Source organism: Lycorma delicatula, chromosome 5, assembly GCF_047948215.1.
Source record: "Lycorma delicatula isolate Av1 chromosome 5, ASM4794821v1, whole genome shotgun sequence".
Taxonomy (NCBI): Eukaryota; Metazoa; Arthropoda; class Insecta; order Hemiptera; family Fulgoridae; genus Lycorma; species Lycorma delicatula.
The window spans coordinates 17,645,566-17,666,957 of record NC_134459.1 but is presented as its reverse complement, the minus strand read 5'-3'; the positions used below and the strand labels follow the sequence as shown (position 1 = coordinate 17,666,957).

General features: G+C 29.5%; 1 protein-coding gene across 1 annotated transcript in view; it reads left to right on the top strand.

Annotated features, from left to right (window-relative positions):
• The window catches only part of LOC142324768 (uncharacterized), a 53,764-nt gene that overhangs the window by 13,716 nt on the left and 18,656 nt on the right, over positions 1–21,392 (top strand). Inside the window, exons 3-6 of the mRNA XM_075365738.1 lie at positions 496–597; positions 8,244–12,133; positions 17,406–17,645; positions 20,488–20,617. Coding sequence (XP_075221853.1) covers positions 496–597; positions 8,244–12,133; positions 17,406–17,645; positions 20,488–20,617 — 4,362 coding nt within the window. The remainder of the gene's footprint in view (positions 1–495; positions 598–8,243; positions 12,134–17,405; positions 17,646–20,487; positions 20,618–21,392) is intronic.

Sequence of the window (21,392 nt, the reverse complement as noted above, 5' to 3'; positions counted from 1 at the left end):
GAAAAAATGAATATCTTTGAAACTTCTTGATTTTTTTTATGTAGAAAAATTTGTGGTTATTAAGACAGAAAGGTATACTTTCACCAAGTTTCATAAAAATTAAATTATTTTTGTGGAAATGAAAAAAAGAAAGAAAAAAAATCTTTTCTCATTTTTCTCAGAAATTTTGAAGTTATGCTAAAAAGTGACCTCTACAAAAGTTTTAACTTTTTGCATGGTCTACAATTTTTGTATTGGATACTTTTTTGATGTCAACTTCCGCCAGAAATCTTTATAATACCATTTTCAACTCCCCAAATCAACCCTCCACCACCTCTGCTTACACATTTATTTTTTTATGCTTATTATAAGTCCCTTTACCATTTTCACTTATAAAAGTCCAGGTAACAATTTTTTTTCCCTTAAGGGTAATTTGGTTGTACTAATAATTTTTTAACCAAGTATTGTTTAAATAGATGATGATTTATCAATATATTTGTGTTTGTTTTTGCACAGAGAGTTCAATGCTGATGAGCGTACAGCTCATGTTTTACATGCTCCTGAATATGAAGAACAACTGTTGTGTATATCATCTGACTCTTCTTGTCAACAGACATGGTTTGTTTATTTATTTTGAATAGATACCTAATTATTTTTATATCCAAATGTTATTTGAAAATAAAATGTAGGATTATTCTACTGAATTTTCTGATCTCTTAATTTGTGAAGTGCCACTTGCATTTGCACAAAACAACAGCATGTGACGGTCTTTCATTGGCTTGTAACCCAGCAATGCCTTCTCCTCTGCTATAATATAAATTTACTAAAGCATCTTTTTCCAGCAGAGACCCCTCTCACCACAATTAAAAACCTTTTGTGGCAGATAACCCTGAGAATTTACAAGCTTCTTGAATATGCTAATGAAGTTCTCAGCTGCTGTTTTGTCTGAGCTTGCTGCTACTCTGTGCCTTCTTCTCTTAAATTTTTCAAACCACCCATGACTTGCCTTGAATGCTTCTTCGTCTATTGATACTGGCATCTTCTTAATGAGGTCATCAAAAATTAGTTTCGCTTTCCCACAAATTATGTTTTCATTAACAGTGTTTGCTTCTTGTTGATAAATGTGAGAAGCAATCTTTCAACATCGTCGACAATATGTGGCCATTGCATAGAAATTCTTGTAACACCCTTTGAAACATCAATCTTCTTAATCTTACCTTGTTTTTGAGGATAGTGCAAATTGCCGATTGTATGTGCAAGCTGGGTCAGCCATGCTCACACCTTGTTCTTACTTCTCAATGAATGGTGTTTGTCTTATACAGTGATTTTTCTTCTCTTACCCCAGACTTGCGGCATTTTCTTTGTCGACAAACATGTTAGCATGCTTAAATTTTGCACTAAAAAAAATACACAATATTGAGTCTGAATGCAGCTTTCACAAGCGACAGTAAGATGCTAGCTGAACGAGCGCTAAACACAGACTAATAGCTGTGATGTCCCCTTGTCGCTAGTCTGTGAAACATCACTCATTAAGGGAGTCTTTTTTACATTTCGTTTTGGTCGTTATGTAAATCACTTGTTTTGGGAGGTGCTCGTTAAGGAAGGTTTGATTGTATAAACAAAAATATATTAAAGAGGTATTATACAGGGTGTTTTACCGAGAAACAGAAAGAATTTCAGGACGAGTTCTATCAGTGAAAATAATGAAAAAAGTTTATATAAACCAGAGTCCAGAAACGTTTCGTCAGCGAGTTGCGGCTGGTGAAATATTTTGTCATGATTCCTGGGCAAATAGTGAAAAAGCCATATTGAAATTGTAGGAAAGCAAATTAGGGGTAAGCTTGATGGATTCTTATGTTTTTTGACCTGACAAAATTGAAAAACAGGTTTCACAACTGTATCTGTAGTGGTTTATGAGAAGACTGGGATAGAACACAAAAAAATTATGGTGAAAACCCCGTTCTTTTATGTGTTATGTACAATAACTTTATTACAAGGATAATAAATAAATAAATTTTTAAAAACTAGTAAAGAATTTAATTTTGAACAAAATGATGTAAATAAACTCAACTACAAAACAAAAGCAAATTGCAAAAAATTTATTTTACTAATACCAAAGTATCTGAAACATAGCTGAAAAAATACATTAATTTTTAAATTAAAAGAATAATACTTTTTAACATCCAAGAATATCTAGAAGTAAAATCATTTAACCAAAAAAAAATCAACAGAAGAGATGTAACATAAAACACCATTTAATAACTTTATCTACTAATGTAGAAAAGAAAGAAATTATTAATGCTAAAATAAATGTTTTTTTTATTTCATAAGTTGGCAGTATTAACAGGTGATCAACAATCACAATTTACCTACAGAATGTGAATAGTGTTGTACACTTATAAAAGTTGTAGTCAATTATGCAATGTGTGTGCAGTTGAAGTGTTTGTGTTGGCGGCCACCAAGTGTTAGCTCAGCGGCTATCAAGAAAAATTTTCTAACAGAAGTATTCCAAATCACAAAACCTTCATTTCAGTTTTTTTGTTTATGCATTTTTAAAGTACATAACATTTTTGTTTCACTAATAATTTTTTTTTATCATTGAATTATTTATTGTAAAAAAAATTTTTACAATTATGGGTTAGTAATTATTAACTCAATTTTTAAAAAAAAACAAGATGAAAACTGATTCGAACCGATTAGCCTTCCCTTTAAGATCCAAATATTTCATTAATTAAAAATTTTAATTTTGATTCCAATCAAAAAGAAAGGTGTGCACAATTAGGTGTTGCAACAGTGCTAAATCCAAAATTTCAACATCCTATGGCTAATCGTTTTTGAGTTATGTGAAATACATACATACGTATGACGCCATGCCAAAACTATTCAAAATGGATATCTCCATTGAAATATTAAAACTTTTTCTTAATTAATATTAAGAAATGTTTTGCGATCACAATACTTCCTTTACTTCATACAAGGAAGTAAAAAAACAGTTGTAGTTTTCCATTACCTTCAGCTGTGCAGTACTCAGAGGATTGAATGATGATGTGACCATTTGTTTTCCTGACCTATACCCTTAACAACTACTGAAAGACCTGCTGCCCTCTTTTAGGAATCATTCCTTAGTCTAGCTCTCAATAGATACCACTCCGATATGGTTGCACCTTGATACAGCTACTCTATATCACTGAGCACTCAAGCCCCTCACCATCCGCAAGGTCTCACAATTCATAGAGGCATGCACACTAATAGAAAAGTCAGTTACCAGGCCAATCTTAGAAGGTTGGTGCATGTACTTGCGTAAACCTAACATTTCACTTTAAACAAAGTTCTTGTTATACCATGTCTGTAATAAGTTCTTTGAATCCATCACACTGCAAACATTTTGTATTTTGTTATTCTGGTGTTTTCAGTAGCATTTTTAATTATGAAGTCTGTTCAGAAAATAACCAAACATTTTTAATTACGCACCAACAAAGATATTTAGTGACGTGCAGTTGGCAGCATTGTGTTCTGAATAACCTCCTCTGTAACCATATTTTCTTGGATTATTGATATCTAATTTAGTTTTCATGTTATTGGTATTTGACTGCAACGTGTTTAAGTGTTAGTAACAATTTTATAACGTGCAATTTTTGGGAGCAATGATACAATGTAAAATTTTGCGTGAAGCTGGGAAAAACTTCACATGGGTTTTCATGATGTAAAAGTGGTCATCAGTCAGTTGATTACTCTTTACCAGGAAGGCCTTCGACTTCAACTGATGACACCCACATTCAGAAAATCAATCTGGTGCGTGCAAATCACCAATTGACTGTCAGAGAACTTGCTGAAGAGGTTAGCATCGCAATTGGATTATGCCATGACATTTTGACTGAAAAATTGAACAAAGTTTGTTTCTCTTTTGATGACCGAATAGCAAAAATAATATCAAGTGGATGTTTGTTGGCAACTTTTTGAACAAGCCAATGATGAAGAAACATTCATGCCAAGGATCATAACAGGAAATGAAAGCTGGATTTATGATTACAATATCGAGACAAAAGTTCAATCATCACATTGCCAGAGGATCTCCATTGGATCAGTCTTGATCCAATGGAGATTTTAAATAATTCAAACTTTTAAATAATTCAAACTAAAAAAACCCTACATTTTCTGCTTCCTGTTAAATATGTAAAATCTTTCTCAATTTTAATTGTGAATTATTTAGTTTTTTCCTTTTTTTATCAAGTATTTACTTTAACATTATTTCATACGTTTATATTTTAAATAATTAATATAAGGCTTTAACCACATTCTTTAATAATTGTGAAAGTAGATAATAATTGTAGGAGAAGGCAGAACTTCTAGCGTCAAGACTACAGCAGTGGAATCTTCTCCAGCGTGACATCAGGGTTTCAGAGTACAGTCATCGTCATAGGAATCTGCTTTCCAATCTTGTTTGCTGCGACGTTAATAGCTTGATGAAATGTTTAAATTTGAATCATGATCCAACTGATTGGAGACTACTCATAGATTACTCCAAGCTTAGTTTGAAAGCTGTATTACTTCACAACAGCAACCGTCTTCCTTCTATTCCTGTTGGTCTTGCAGTTCACATGAAGGAAACTTATGCAAACATTGCAGTCCTCCTAGACTCAATCAAATATTCTGAACACAAGTAGAAAATCTGCAGTCTAAAAGTCGTTGCTGTACTATTAGGAATGCAACTGGGATACACTGAATACTGCTGATTTTTATGTATAAAGGACAGTAGGGATAGGAAATCACATTATATTTAAGCAGATGCCTTTAAGAAATCTTAACTAGCGAGAAAAATGTTGTTGCTGAGCCTCTCTTGGACCCAAAAGATGTTCTTCATCCACCCCTTCATATAAAGCTGGGTTTGATGAAAAATTTTGTCAAAAGTATGAACTGAGAAGGACAGGCCTTTAAGTACTTAAAACAAATTTCTTACATTAAGTGATACAAAATTTAAGGAAGGTATCTTTGTTGGGCCACAAATTCGACAACTTGTAAAGGAACCTGTGATTGACTGAATTTTGGAGGGGAAGAAAAGGAAGCTTGGGAAGCCTTAAAGGGAGTCATTCATGGATTTTTAGGCAACAAAAGAGATAAAAACTAAGTCACTTGGTGAAGTCCTTCTGCACAAATACCATCAACTCGGCTACAACATGTCCCTTAAAATCCATTTTCTCCACTCACACCTGGACTATTCCCTCCTAGTTGTGGAGTTGTCAGTGATGAATATAGAGAAAGATTCCATCAGGATATTTCTGTAATGGAACAAAGGTATCAGGGCCATTGGAATGAAGCAATGCTTGCGAATTACTGCTGGGGTCTGTGTGTAGGGATGCTCTGGAACTCACAAGAGAAAAGCCAAAAGGCAATGACCTCATGAAGCCACCACATGATTTTCTTCAGACCTGACCAACTGCCAGGTCTTCTTCCATCAATTAAGAACTCTTAGAATGTAATTGTCATTAAAAAAAAATGTCAAATGGACTTTCTATGTTGTTTATATATGTAATTAAAATGTATTCTTTTTGCTTATTCCGTTAAAATAAAATACTTTCACCTATTGTATATAACAGAAACTAGAGCTAATAAAAATTTTTCTTTTGTCATATTCATTTTTCTCAACTCAAAATTAGTAAGATTTGACACATGAAGTGAAGAAAACATTCAAAAAAGAAATTTTTGTTGGGCAGTTTAATCTGTAAATTTAATAATAAAGATTATAAAAGTGAAGTTCGGTTATTTTCTGAACAGACCTCATTTATACGAGTATATGTATATATAGTGTGGAAATTAATCTGAATAAAGATGTTAATAAAAAGTAACTTTATTTTGTAATTATTTTACATACATGATTTGGCATTGAATCAACAAGTGTACTACACATTTTTTTGATTTCATGAAACCATACCGATATTATTGCTGTTATGAGATCAAATTTTGAGAGTAGTTTTTTTTACTATTGCCCGAAGATTTTCATTTGAGTTAGTCTGGAGAGTTGCCTGCCCATGGAAGCACTTTAATGTTTTGTTCTTTGAAAACTTTTCTCACTTTTTTGGCAGTATGGCATGGCACCAAATCTTGTTGGAACACTCCATTGCCTTGAGGGAGTTCATTTTGAAGTTTTGCCACATCCTTTTCCTTCAAAATCTTGATACAGTCATCACTTTTCAACATACCATCTACTGGACCTTCAAATGTGAAACAACTCCAAATCAGTTGTTTTTGGGAATGTTTAACTGATTGTTTAATATGAGCTGGTGATGTATTTTCTTCTGATACCTATGAACACAAAAATGTATCTTGACAGAAAATATAATATTTTAACAGTCTTCTTTAGTCCAGTTAGAATTGGCCCACCCACCGGGTTGGTTTAGTGGTTAACGCGTTTTTCCAAATCAGCTGATTTGGAAGTCAAGAGTTACAGCGTTCAAGTCCTAGTAAAGCCAGTTATTTTTGCACGGATTTGAATACTAGATCGTGGATACCGGTGTTCTTTGGTGGTTGGGTTTCAATTAACCACACATCTCAGGAATGGTCAAACTGAGGATGTACAAGACTACACTTCATTTACACTCATACATATAATCCTCATTCATCCTCTGAAGAATTATCTAAACGGTGGTTACTGGAGGCTAAACAAGAAAAAAGAAAGAAAGAATTGGCCCACAGAAGCCTTTTTTTTATATATTATTGGTGTTAGTAGTTGAATTTTAGCTGTTGTTGAGCTTTCCATCCAGCTGCAAGAAGTCGGTGTCTTAACAGTTTTATAAATCTGTTCCACTGGTTGCTAATTCTTGATTTAAGTCCACAGCAGATAATTTTGGATAAGTTTACTTTTTCTCGTATATCCTTACAGATCCTGTGTTGGTGTAGTCTTTATTTTATGGCCACATTTGCCTTTCCTTGGGTTGAAAAGGAACCAGTTTCTTTAAATTGTTTTAAAATAGCATTTATTATCTCTACTTCAACACCAAACAAAGTAGCTATTTGTCATTGTATCATACTGGCTGGTATGCCCAGAAAGAGAAAAAATTTCAAACGCTTTCTTGGAATTATGTCCATTTTAAATTTCAAGACATACAGGACAAAAAATATGAAAATACGATTTTGAAATAAAAACTATTTATAACATGAAAGTTACAAAAATACCAAATAACAGTAACTTCACATTACATAGACAACTTAACAAATTGGGTGTGGTCAAGCGGTGAAGCCACAACATAGAAATAAACAAAAACTTCTCTCTGTTCAGATTAATTTACACACTTCTGTACATATATACATATAAGTATATATAAAGAAAAGTAATAAGTAAAATGGAAATTACTTAATCATTTAACAAAGTAACATGCTTTTCTAAATTTTAACTGTTATAAATATCAGCACCTTTTTTTTTTTTAATTAATGCATCCATTTAATCAATAAATTATAAGGAAACTATTCCTTACCTTTTTGATTCATTCTTTATGAATTTTCAGATATCTTTCTACCATTTTTACTTTTTTTGTATAGTGGGCGCAAATAGCTGTGCATATTGCGTGTGAGAGAGAGAGAGCGCGAGTGGGGCTGATAGGACGGGTGGAACAGTTAGATGGTCATTTCATTATGAAAACATCTCATATAGCTGCGTTTATCTACATAGTATGCGGTACATTGTTGGAGTTATTACAACTTTATATCTTTTATTTTCAGGATAGTTAACAGTGCGGTAAGCCAGCCTATGTGCACAGCAGTACATCACCCACTATACTCATATAATCAATTACATTGTTTATAAAAATTAAAAATGGGTATCATTAATAAAAATTTGTTTTTCTTTGTCAAATCCTTTTGTTTCAATTGAATTACATTATCAGTGTTTGTTATTTGTAGTATAGCTCTATTAATTTTATGAAATAATTATAAGTGGTATTTTATTTAAATAAGGTGAACTAATGAATTGAACTTGTTCCATTCTTTTCCTTTCTTACTGCACTTTAGTATTCCAAATTCTTGTTTTCCAATACTTCAGTATTAATCTTGCACCCTTTTTCCAATTCACAATTATTTTCGTTCATAATTTTCGCACTTACCTCCTTCACTGTAGCATATTATCACCTTGTTTCCTTATCTGTTGTAACATCTATTTAAGTATTCTATTCTACATTAACTTTTGTTATCTTGTGTTTTTAGTCTCTTCTCGATCTTTGATTTGAATATTATTATTTTTGTTTTCATTAAGTTTAATTTTTTTTTTCTTACAGTAATTCTACTTCATCAGTTATTTCTCATACAGAAATTACTGAAAGTATGGAGGTCACTACAGCTGGAGCTAAAAAGAAGATTATTTGTGAAGAAGTAATAAAAGAAAGTTATCTTTGTAACGTTAATCTATCATCTGGTGTAAAGAGATTCAAAAGGACTAGTATGTGTTCGAGTAATGTTGTTGAAAATACAAAGATTACATCAAGTGAAATTAATAAATCTATTGGCGGCAGTGTGGATGTTTATGAAACTAATGAAAATGCAAACAGTTGCATGAATATATCTATTATGACACAAAATGACAATGATTCAAGTAATTGTGAAAGCAATATGAGCTTTACTAGAGTAAACCCTCCTGTGTCAAATGAATGTACACGTAGTGATTTGAGCGTGACATTTGGAATACAAGATTCTTCATTAAATGATGGTGATAGTGATATGAGTATGACAAGAGGCATTTCATCAATAGGTATTGATAACATCAACAGTATGACACCAGCTGTTTTATCTTTAGGTCAGAATAATGCCAGTAATATGAAGACGACAAGATGTATCTCTTCTTTGACTGGAGATATGAATATGACCAGAGGATTTCAATCGCCAGGAAATGTTGCTGTTGATATGAGTATAACAAAAAGCATACAACATTTGAAAAATAACGGCAGTGATATGAGCATGACTAGAGGTATAACATCGTTTGAAAATTCAGCTAGTGATATGAGTATAACTCAACCGATACAGTTTGCGGGAAGAAATGCAAGCAATGTGAGCATGAGTAGATGCGTGTCTATAGGAAATAATAATAATATTAATACGATCAAAAGTGTGCCATCTTTAGAAAATACTGCTTCTGACATGAGTATGACTCGACAGATGCCATTTGTGGGAAGAAATGCAAGTGAAATGAGCACGAGTAGATGCAGGTCTGTAGGAGATAATAGTAATAATATTAATATGATGAAAGATGTGCCATCTTTAGAAAATACTGCTTCTGACATGAGTATGACTCGACAGATGCCATTTGTGGGAAGAAATGCAAGTGAAATGAGCACGAGTAGATGCATGTCTGTAGGAGATAATAGTAATAATATTAATATGATCAAAGATGTGCCGTCTTTAGACAATAATGCTTCTGACATGAGTATGACTCGACAGATGCCACTTGCGGGAAGAAATGCAAGCAGTGTGAGCATGAGTAGATGCATGTCTGTAGGAGATAATAGTAATAATATTAATATGATCAAAGATGTGCCGTCTTTAGACAATAATGCTTCTGACATGAGTATGACTCGACAGATGCCACTTGTGGGAAGAAATGCAAGCAATATGAGCATGAGTAAATGCATGTCTATAGGAAATAATAGTAATAACATTAATATGATGAAAGGTGTGCCGTCTTTAGAAAATACCACTTCTGATATGAGTATGAGTAAGGGTGCGACATCTCTGAGTAAGAGTTTTAACAATGTGGATGAATCAAGAAGTATGCCACCATTAAGCAGTTGTAACGCCAATGACATGAGTATGACACAAAATGTTCCAATTGTTAGAAACGGTAATATAAGTGATTTGAGTATGACCAGAAACCAGTTTTTGGAAAATAATTACGCTAGAGATATGAGCATGACAAAAGGAATTGCTACCAATTTAAGTAAGACAAATTTAAATTCAAATTCCATGAGTACTACCGACATCATCCTTAACACCAAAAACAGTACTACTATGAACATATCAAAAAATAACTTGCCTTTATCTGATGTATCTAGAGTTAATGTTTGTGAATCAGAAATTAATACTAATGTTGATAATGATACATCATCTATTTCGTGTACAGTTCCAGCAGTAAATATTTTAAATCAAGAAAAAATTCATATTTCACAATCAGATAAATGTGATAATATGGATGAGGATGTTTGTATCACAATTAACTCTGTTTGTAATTATGATAATGTAATAGAGAATAATAAAAATGGCTGTATGGAGTCAAGTAATTCTAGAATTGAAGAAAATATTGATAAACAGAATGATTCTGTAAAACTTAGTTCATCTATCACAGTAAATCATGATAATTATAATAATAGTATAATAAATTTTAGTCTCACAAGTAACAACATTCCATTGTTTTCAAAAAATAAACGTAATTCTAGTTTACCACTTGATTTAACAAAAGTGTATGAGAATGAAGAAGCAAATGAAGTGAAGGATGATGTATTAAATAACCAAGCATTAAAAGAACAAAATGATAAAGATAATAATATTATGAGAATGGAACAATTCTGTAATAATCAAGTGCACTCTGAGGATGTCAGTGAACAAGATGATTCAAGTTGTAGACAAAAGTTAATGATTGAGAACAACAGTATTGTGGTTGATGACAATGCTTATGAAGATGGAAATAAAAGCAGTATTGTAAATATCACCAAAAGTAATTTGTCAACAAAAACAGATAATGTAGACAGAGATAATGAAAAAAATTCAATTTTGATTGAAACTGTAACTAATTTTGATAGATCTGTTAATATGATCTCTTCTACGGGTAAAAGTAATGAAGATAGATCGCAAAGTAATTTAAATGTAATTACTTCAAAATCATATGATGATAATAATGAAATTAATATTTTAACTACAAATAAAATACATAATGAAATAATTAAAAATATTAGTGAAAATAAAGTAAATATTACTAACAAAATTAATACAGTGGATAATCTTAATGTAAGTTTAAATAATAAATCCCTAACAGGTTTTCCTTTATCACTTTGTTATTCAAGTGATAAAGGAAAACCTGCTTTGAAAGAGCAGCTGTGTAATTTTACCTGTGAACAAAATGAAATAGCTAAGAATCTAACTGTTGTTGCTGATTTTAATCAAATAAATGTTATTAACGAGGATGATGTGACTAAAGATAAGTTAATTCCTGTAAAAGAAAATGAAGATGAATGTAATTATACTGTTAATGGTAAAAATTTATCTCATAATTTAGCAGTTAATGAAAGTGGTGAGGTAAATAAACATAATGAAGAGCAAAATATTAATGTAATTGATGGTTTCAAAGAGATGTCTAATATTTCATTGAAAGATCAACCATTAAACTCTTTTGAATTAAATGAAATACCCTGTAGTACAGCAAATAATATTACAGAACATAAAATTTCATCACAGGAAAACGCAATTGAGAGTCATTCTTTAAAATCTGAAGTCACAGTTGAAAGCTTTTCATTAAAAAGCAATGAAAAGCATTTTATTTCAACTAAAAATATTGAACAGACAGGTAATGAACTTATAAATGAACATCATTCAGTAATCTCAAATTCAACAGAATTAGTTAAAGAATGCCATAATTTATCTAGTAATGTGATAAAACAGTCAGTAGAATTATCACACATCAATAAAAATGAACTTATTTCAGCAAAATCAAATAACGGTTCTTGTACTGGATCTACAATATTAAGTAAGAAACATTCTAATGTATCTGACGATGAAATTGAACAAGATAAGGAAGTATCTCACTTGCAGAATATAACTAAATCTAATAACACCATCCCAAATATAACAGGAAATTTACAAAAATCAATTATAGATAAGTGTACACCTGATTTAATTGTAACTGTATCTGTAAATAACAACACAAGTCATGGTAATGTTTCTAGTGAAATTTTAAAGAATCTAGATTTAACTGCAGTTACTGTTAGAAAACCTTACAATAACAAAAAAAATAAACTACAAAGTAAAAACAGTAATAACAATTTTTCAGAAATAATGACAGATTTATCAAAGACTGATGCAGATTTTAATGGCAGCAAAGTAATTGAGAGTGATGATGAAATGGTTGTTTGTAAAGAAGTGTCAAATACTATTTCCACAAATGAATTAAACGAATATGGAAAAGGTATGGTAGTTTCTTTTTGGTTGTTCATATCATATTTATTATTATTTTTGTATCCCTACTCAAGTTTCCTTAGTTTGATTTGACTGCTATCTGAGTGTTCTTGTACATATTCTTCTGTAATAACCAATCCTGTTCAAACTATGAACTCAGCATCAAGGATAAGTACATTCATCCATCTTTTTTTGATGACATATTTGTCGCATGTTATCGTGGTTGTCTTTGCTTGAAGGAGTTTTTTTACCTCCCTCCTTTGCTGAAATGCTTCATGCATTTTATTCTTTGAAGATGTAATACAGGTACATTCAAATTCTGTTAAAAATTTTGTTGTGATTGAGAAAAAATACGTCTGCACCTGACATAGATGATAAGCAAGTCATAATATTTTATGACTGCTTCACAAATTTATATTCTTTATAAATTATATTTATATATATACCAAACCAGGTGCTATTATTGGTAATTATTGTCTGTGTGTATGAATAATTGTAGTGTAACAGATGTTACACTTGATGAATGGGTTGTACTTTAAATGTATGAATTGTATTTGACTCAGGTATGTTTTAAGTAATTTTTTGTTGTTTTTTATTTATAACAATTTAAAGTTATTGTAAGATATTTCAATAAACATTGAATTAAAGCTAATTTGTTGAAAAGTAGAAAGAAAAATTTGTATATTATCCTACAATTAAAGGGTATATCATTGAAATGAGAAAATTAAAATAACTGTATTTAAATAAGTTTTTATTTTAATATGAATGTTTCTGCAGTTTTCTGTTAAGCAGGACATGCCATTTTATTTTTTTAAAATAATAATTTTACAGATAGGGACCAAAATGATCTACGCATTGTTATAATCGTAATCAAACATTTTCCATGGCTTGCTGTAACATGGCAGATGTAATGCATGCAATTTCTTCTTGAATTTTTAATTTTAGTTATGCTAATGTTTGCAGTCACTCGACATACACCTTGCTTCGAGTAAACCCCAAATAAAAAAGTCACATGCAGACAAATCAGGAGATCTAGCCTACCAAACAATATTTCTATTGATGATGTAGTTCAGAAAGTGTTTTCTTAAAGCAGTAATGCAAGTGAGCGGTGTGACTTGTAGCACCATCTTGCTGGAACCACTGATTTGTGGGAATTGAACTAATTTTTGCTTCAAAAATGTGACCATGTTTATTTAACATGCTGCAGTAATAATGGTTGTATCATTTCCTTAATTATCTTGAAAACAGAATGGTCCAATAATGCCAGATGATACAAAAGTGCACAACGCAGATTGACTATTCTGTTTATTTATGTAGCTATTAAAATTAAAATGCTGTGTTAGATTCATCTGACAAACATATGGTCGATTAAGTTTGTATCTCCATTTAAATGCTGCAACATTTCTTGACAAAAATTCATGCTAGTAACCAAATATGCACCTTTTAATTCCTAAACACTTAATTTTATAGGGAAACTTAAGTTCTTTTATAAGATTTGAAGGTTCAATGATTTACTTAAATCCAATGGTAATACATATTTATTTGCAGAACGTTTCAAACTGCATGTTATGGCAGTTCAAACTCAATCAATGTTTTCTGTTCTGGGATTCTGACACTTTTTGATGCTCCTTTATGTGTTAAATTTAGTGTGGACTCAAACCTTTTATATCCCTGAGTTAATTATATGAACTTATGAAGCCCTCTCATGACATAATATTGAACTGGTAGAGAAATAACCTTAGTACAGTTGTCGTAGAATATCCATTTTTATAAAACAATTTAACACAGAAAGCACGATGAGTCCCTGACCACTGTTTCATGTTTACTAAATGCCATTAAATGACTGACAATATTTCAAGTTCAAATGAATTACCAAGTCTTTATATTTTCCAGCTTCAATGACGTGCCCTTTTCTTTATTTTCTTCTGTTATTTTAGTTATATTAAAAAAAAAGTATGTGCAATTAATTTGTTTGGATTTGCCCGTGGAAAATATAAATTTCATTTCTCTTGAACAACTTCTCCATACTACTGTTAATGACTATTCTCAAAATATAATCTGCAGCATTATACATTGTGCTATATATATATATATATAACTTGATCTACCATCAAGTACAGAATAAAATTAAATTAGGTAGGTTGACACATCTTATCTTCACTTGATCCAAACTTTTAATTGTTCACATAAAATTACATATAAATACACAACATTAACAAAATAAAATCTTGATAAATACAATAAAACAAAATTTGTTAAAACTTTAGATATAAACTTTAAAATTGATTCAAATCAAAATGGAATTAGAATTAATTTTTTCCCCTTCAAAATTTAAAGTCAAAATTAAAAGTTAACGTTAAAAGTTCCATATATAAAAATATGCTGTCAAATAATAAAAATATTAATTAAAAGTTAAAATGATAAAGATGTTGAAAAAAAAAGAATATGTTTGTATAGTTTGGCTAGCCAGTATTATATTACTGTGTAGGATTTTAAATAGACTAAACTAAATTAACAATATTTGATAAAGTGCTGATATGTATTGCAGCCTAATCGTGTCATCCTCATACTCTGTTGGTTGGTTGATTGGTATTAGACATGTATTATTGTTAAGTTTTAATATTTGTTTTTTTGTATATATTATCTGTTAAAAATTCACTATAACCATTATATATAGCAATTTGTTTTATAATATCTGTTTCTTTGTTAAATTATTTTCATTATATTGAGCATAATTAATTGCTCTGTTAACAATGTTTGTATGTGTATTAATCTTATGTGACCATGGATGATTTGAATACCTATGTATTGCGGGTTTTATTAGTTGTAGGGTTTCTATTTACTAACATTATAAATTGATTATTTTTATTAATTTCGGTACTAACATTAAGTAATTTATTGTCTTATTTATGTCAATTTCAAAAGTAAATTTTAACCCATTACAGTATGAATTTAATTTTTTCAAAATTATTAGATGTTCATTATATATAAAGGGGTTACAGATTACGAATATATCAACATACCTAGTTGATAGTAAAATATTATGAGTATGAACAATGCCAAAAATAATTTTATTTTTGAAATCCTGTAGATAAATTTCGGCCGTGGGCCATGGGTAAAGTATTTTCTTTAGTGTAATATTTGTCATTAAATTTGAAATAATTTTGTTGGCATACATTTCTAATAATAGTAATAATATTATCAGCAAATACAGAGTCTTCATTGTTATACATTAATTTACTTTTTATTATGTTAATAGTATTTTCTGTGGGTATGCTATGGTACATATTACTGTCATAACTAACCATTCTAGTATTATCTCCAATTTTTAAATCTTTTAATTTATTTATAAATTCAAATCCATTTTGTATATTATATTTGTAATTTAAATTCATTTTTATTCTAAGTATTTTATCTATTACTTTAGAGACAATATAAGATGGAGCAATTGTAAAATTGATTAAAGGTCACATAGGTTTATATATTTTCGGAAGTCCAGTTAAAATTGGTGCCCTTGGTTGAAAAGGGTATAATCTGGATTGATGTGTTAATTTATTATTGTAATTAAGAACATTACGGTATTGTGTTTTTAAATTTTTAATTCTTAAAAATTTTTTGGTAGGGTCCTTTATCTCTTTGAAATTATTTTCCGTTATATATTGTTTCATTAAACTATTATATTTTTCAAAATGCATATTGTCCGGATTGGTTTTATCTGATTTTAAATCAATACAGTTATTATTACTCAATTTATTTTTCAAATTATAAATTAATTTTTTTAATTAAAATTAGTCTTTTGGTCTAAATTTTTACTTTGATTTCTTGAATTTTATTACTAATGGTATTACGTAAAATTTCTTTATCATTAGGATATGCTTTATTAATATTTATTTCAGAATCCACAAAGACATTTTTAATAATATTCTTATCACTGTCCCCTAGATTGAATTTGAAAGCATTGGCTACAATGAACTGTTCTTCATTATTAAGGACAACATTTGTTAAATTTATCAAATCTATACAATTATCAGTAAATGAAGTCGAATTAACATGTACATTCTTTAACTGTAAATCTTCAGAGTCATCATTCTTTACTAAATCTATGTGTATTTTATAATAACCTAAACATTCATTATTATTATAAATATAATTACGTTTATTGTTATCATTATATTTTGTTTTTATCAATTTACTAATTTTTTTTATGTTTAGAATCATTAAGCCCATTTTTATAAATTTGAGCATTAGTTTTAATCAAATTAAATCCATAATTAAAAATAAAAAGTCCTAAAATTTTTACTAACTGGAGATGTGTATTATATACTTCAATATTTATCAAACTTCTTTTGTAATATATTTATTTTATTCTAAACTTTTTTTTTTGATTATTATACATTTGCTATTGTGAGAATGTTTTATGTTAATCCTAGCATATTTTGGTGTAATATTTAATTTAATACAAATTTTACTGAATATATTATATTCTGTAATTTAAAATATAATTTATAGAACTTAAATAGTAATTTTGCCTGGTTGGCATTCATAATAATTTTAATAATAGTCAGTTTTAGGACTCTTATTCTTCTGTACTATTATATAAATAAATAACTTGATCCAGTTAGACAAGAAAAGATGTTGAAGTGTCTTACAGCAAAGGCAGTAGCAAATTAGCTACTGTCTTATCTTTATACTGCAAAGGCAGTAGCCGAGTTGAAATACTGATTGAAATGTCTTACGAAGCATTTCCAGTGGTATCCTGAAAGAGGCTAAACTGATGACTGTAGTATGCAATTAGAGTTAGTCAATAAGACAATCTCTGGTAAAGCTTATCAGGGCTAGGAATGGAGAGGATGATGTGGTGATTGAAGTAATCACAAGATGGATGTCTTCCTCTGAGGGTCAGGATGTGTTATCTAATAAAAAAGAATAAGTCTATGATCTTGAACTTTGAAAGTATACCATATTTTTTGTTTAGTTCTGTCTCCAACATTGAGTTTTTTTACTAATTTCTTTGTTTTTTTTTTTAATCCTTCCATCCTGCCAAACCTTTTGTATTATCTCTCAAATTATATTTCCTTTAGTTTTCTTTGTAGAGGAAAAGATCCAGTCCTCTATTGGCTTAAGCTGAATCATTATTCAGGGTTTGCCATGAAAGTCATAGCTAGTAAGTGTGTAAATAGTTTAGTGTAGAATTCTCTCAGGTTTCTGTTGCATTTATACTATTTTATTTCTCTTGTATGTTGATTACATGTTAATTTAGAGTTTATAATTAATTATTACAGTTTTCACATCAACTAAAAGAAAATCAGTTGAGTTGTTTGATGCAGAAGCTATTGATGATGTTGAAAGTCCTTCAAAAATTTCAAAACAAGAAGAAGAATCTCAAGACCATACAAATATAAATTCTCAAACTGAACCAAAAAGTAACAGTTATGATTATAATGAACCAACTGAACTGTTAAATAATTTAACTTTAAACTCGGTTTTGTCACCTGCCAAATTAGTAAATGAGAAATCTGAAGGTATAAAAACTTTTTATTATAATTGTTAATGTGTGTTTATGATCGATGTAATTTATTCATTCGAGTGTAAACATTAATCTTTGATTGTTTGAAAAAAGGGTTGTTATTCTACCTTACTGTAATTTTTGCCATACATGAGTAGCACTGTAGCATTAACTATGATGCTATAGACATATTTACAGAATATATAAAAACAGCTATTTGATACTGTGGCTGTTTAAATACAATTGAAAGAGAGTTGTTATCAAATTGTTTTATTTATAAATGGTTAATGATTTAATAAAAGTATGAGTATATTTAAAAACATTAATAATACATTTTTTTTTTTACTGAAAGAAATTATTAGAAAGTGTTCTGCCTTTTTGTTAACTGATAAAAGCTGATGATCTAATAAAGTTCACCTTGTTTTGAATACCTCTCCTGTAAAAATGATGTCAAAAAAATTTTATTTAATTATTCATACAAATGATTTCAAAGTGTATTCTATTGATTCTGGGGTTACTAAATAGCCAAACAAGACAAGAGTTGGTGACTTTTCATTAGAGTTATTTTAAATTTAAATATTTTTACTAAAATTTATTAAATAGATAATTCACAACTAAATCAATAAACTTTGAGAGCTGTTTATAGTTGATCTTCAAACTGTCACTAAATTATATTTTCAATTGTATATTTGTTTAAAAATAATTGCTAGTATATTCATTTGGAAAAAATTGGGAAGAAATCACTTGTCTACATTCAGTATGTCTGTAATAACATTTATCAACAGAGAAATTCATAAAAAAAAATTATGTATTTTATATTTATACCTTTTTGTCGAGATATTGATTTTAAATAGATCAGTTCTATTCACAAGTTACTTTTTACTTTCCTAAGTATAACTATAAGATCTTCATCTTTCTTATTATTTTCATCTCGGTTAATAAATATGTTTGAAATAAAAAAATAAAATTCTTTCAAAATAAGATTTCCTTTTATATTCTGGATGTCTCAGTGTTTCTTTGTGCTGAGATAAGAATTCAGCTTAAAGATTATTTTGACTTATACCCTGTACAAAGAAATTTTTACTTCTGATAAAATATTTGAGTAGGCAGAATAGCTTAGTGGGAGATTACTGCTTTCTAATGAATTAATTTTGAATTTGGCTTTGAGTTATAAAAAAAAGAAGAAAAATGTAAGGTAATGAATGATCTCTAACCTGCAAAAGTTAATCATCTTTGTTGACTATAAAAAGTAGTTGTCATATATGTTGGGGAGACATTACTCTTAGGATGATTAGTTTTGAAATGTGATAACTACCTACTTCCTTCTTATCAGGGTAGAGCTTTTCATCTAGTGGACAAGGTTTTGAATAATATTAAAACCTTCTAAAATTGTGTTGCTATTAAAAATTGTCAAAGTTATATCACCCTAAAAGCAATGATTCTCAACCTTTTCAGTTCCACAACCCCCCAAAATAAAAATATATATATAAATATAAAATGAATATTTCGCAACCTCCAACCTCAACCCAATGAAACCTACTTAAAACTATTTAGCTGCATTGATAGTGACTGGTATGAGCATGCTCTATGAAGTGTACAAACATGAGAAACTTACAGGTTCCAACTTGATGTGTACATGGTCCTTGTAATTTGGTCTGCTTGCATAATATTTGCTGTGAGAGCATCATATTCGAATGTTTTCGAAATATGTTTGAACATGTTTTGCTCATAGTAGTATAAAAATGGCATAAGGGATTGTGCCAAATGTCAATCTAGTTTTGAATATGAAGTATGCATCTGGTGCCTTTAAGTTTTTGAAAGCATAGTTTCATTGAAAATTATAATGAGGTTTTAGTTGTTTGGTGTTAGGTGTTTGGTTAGGTATTAGTTGTTTAGTGTGTGGTATAACGGTGTAACTGTTTTACATTTAAACAACTTGAATGTGAATTTACAAGAACTTGATAAAAGCAATTTTATTAATGACAAAGTTCATGTTTTTGTTAAGAAGCTTGATATTTTGATTATTGATCTTGAAAGCAAAAATTTTGATATATTTCCACTCACTTCTGATTAGATTGAGAAAAATTTGGGTGAAGAAGACACCAATTACTATTATTCACCAATTATTAAAAACTATTATTCACCATAGTTTGGATAGCATCAAGATGCATCTGCATGAGCAAAAAATTCAGTTGACGGAGTACTTCCTGGAAGATAAAAATGATTTCTCGGAGAGATGGGGGTACTGAATCCATTTTGTGAAAATGTTGTTGCAGTTGCTAAGTTACCGTTTGAGATTCATAACCACCTCATTGAAATGTCTGCCTATAAAACATTACAACTACAATTCATATCTGAAAATTTAAATACATTTTTGCTTGCTCATTGAAGTGAATATGGAAATTTAGTCACAGAAGCATTGGAAATGTTAGTCCCTTTCGCCATATCTTAACTCTATGAAAAGGGTTTTTCATCTTATGGTTGCACTAAAAGCTAAATAAAGGAATCGTCTTTTATCACTTGAAGATAATTTCTTATGTATGTTTCTAACATAGATCCACGTATGGAGAAACTTTTAAATGAAAAACAAATGCAACTATCTCATTAATTTATTTTCTTTACATGTGTGTACTTAAGTAAGTAAAATTTTTATAATAATTTTTTTTTTCACATAAAATGATTTCATTATTGTTTTTGCTTAAAGTTGTAGGCTAATTTGTAAGTGAACCCCATGTTTAGAAACACTGTATTTCTAAAGTAATGATATAATTACTTAAAGATTATAGTTTCAGAGTAATGATATAATTTTTTAATGTAGACACTAAGTAACATTTTAATTTTGTTGACTGACCTTTCAGAAAATCCAGAGATCATAAGTGATACTGTTATTGTTGAAATGGATATCAGTTCTCCAAAGACACAATCAAATCAAGGACAGAATAGATTACCTATAACCAAAACTAGGTTTCCATTTTCTACAGAATTCAGGTAAAGAGTTATATTTTGTGTATAGAAAGGGGTCCATAGTTTTATTATTTGTATATTTTGAATATTTTATAATTATTTATCACCTTAACTTCAATTTCCTTTTTAGGTGATTAAAATAATATTGTTCAGTTATATTGTTTTAATAATATATCTTTATTAATATTTAAGTAAATTTTCTCAATATGACGAATGCTTGCTGGAAGCCTATACCACTAGTGTTATCAATTCAGTTTTCTATTAGCCAGCAAATGCTAACAAGAATGTAGGAGACTAAATTTAGTATTGTTTAAATTCACTGATCTGCAGGAATTTTAAACACATAACACACATTCATATTTTTTTAAACACAAGATTTGGCTGATGTCACTTTATTTTCATCTCCTTCTCATCTTCCATATTCTTTCAAAAATATACTAAGGGTTGTACTATCTAGGAATTGCAGTTTACTGTCTTGTTCAGTACTACAGAGTCACTCTCTTAATTGCTTATGAAATAGTTTTATATAACATAGTGACAGATTTTGAATAAAAATAATGAAAAATGGAAAATAGTAAAAATTCTATTTGTTTATGCTGTTATATGTTTAATAACCTATAAATTTGGCATTTTTGCATCTATTTTATTTTATTATTGTGTACTAAAATGCAGTAATTGACCTAATAAATTTTAATTCATTATCATTAAATTTTCTAAACACCATTACCTGGATTGAGATCAAAGTAGAACCAAATTTGTACAGAATTTTACATGAAGTATATGTGGTTATGAAATTTTT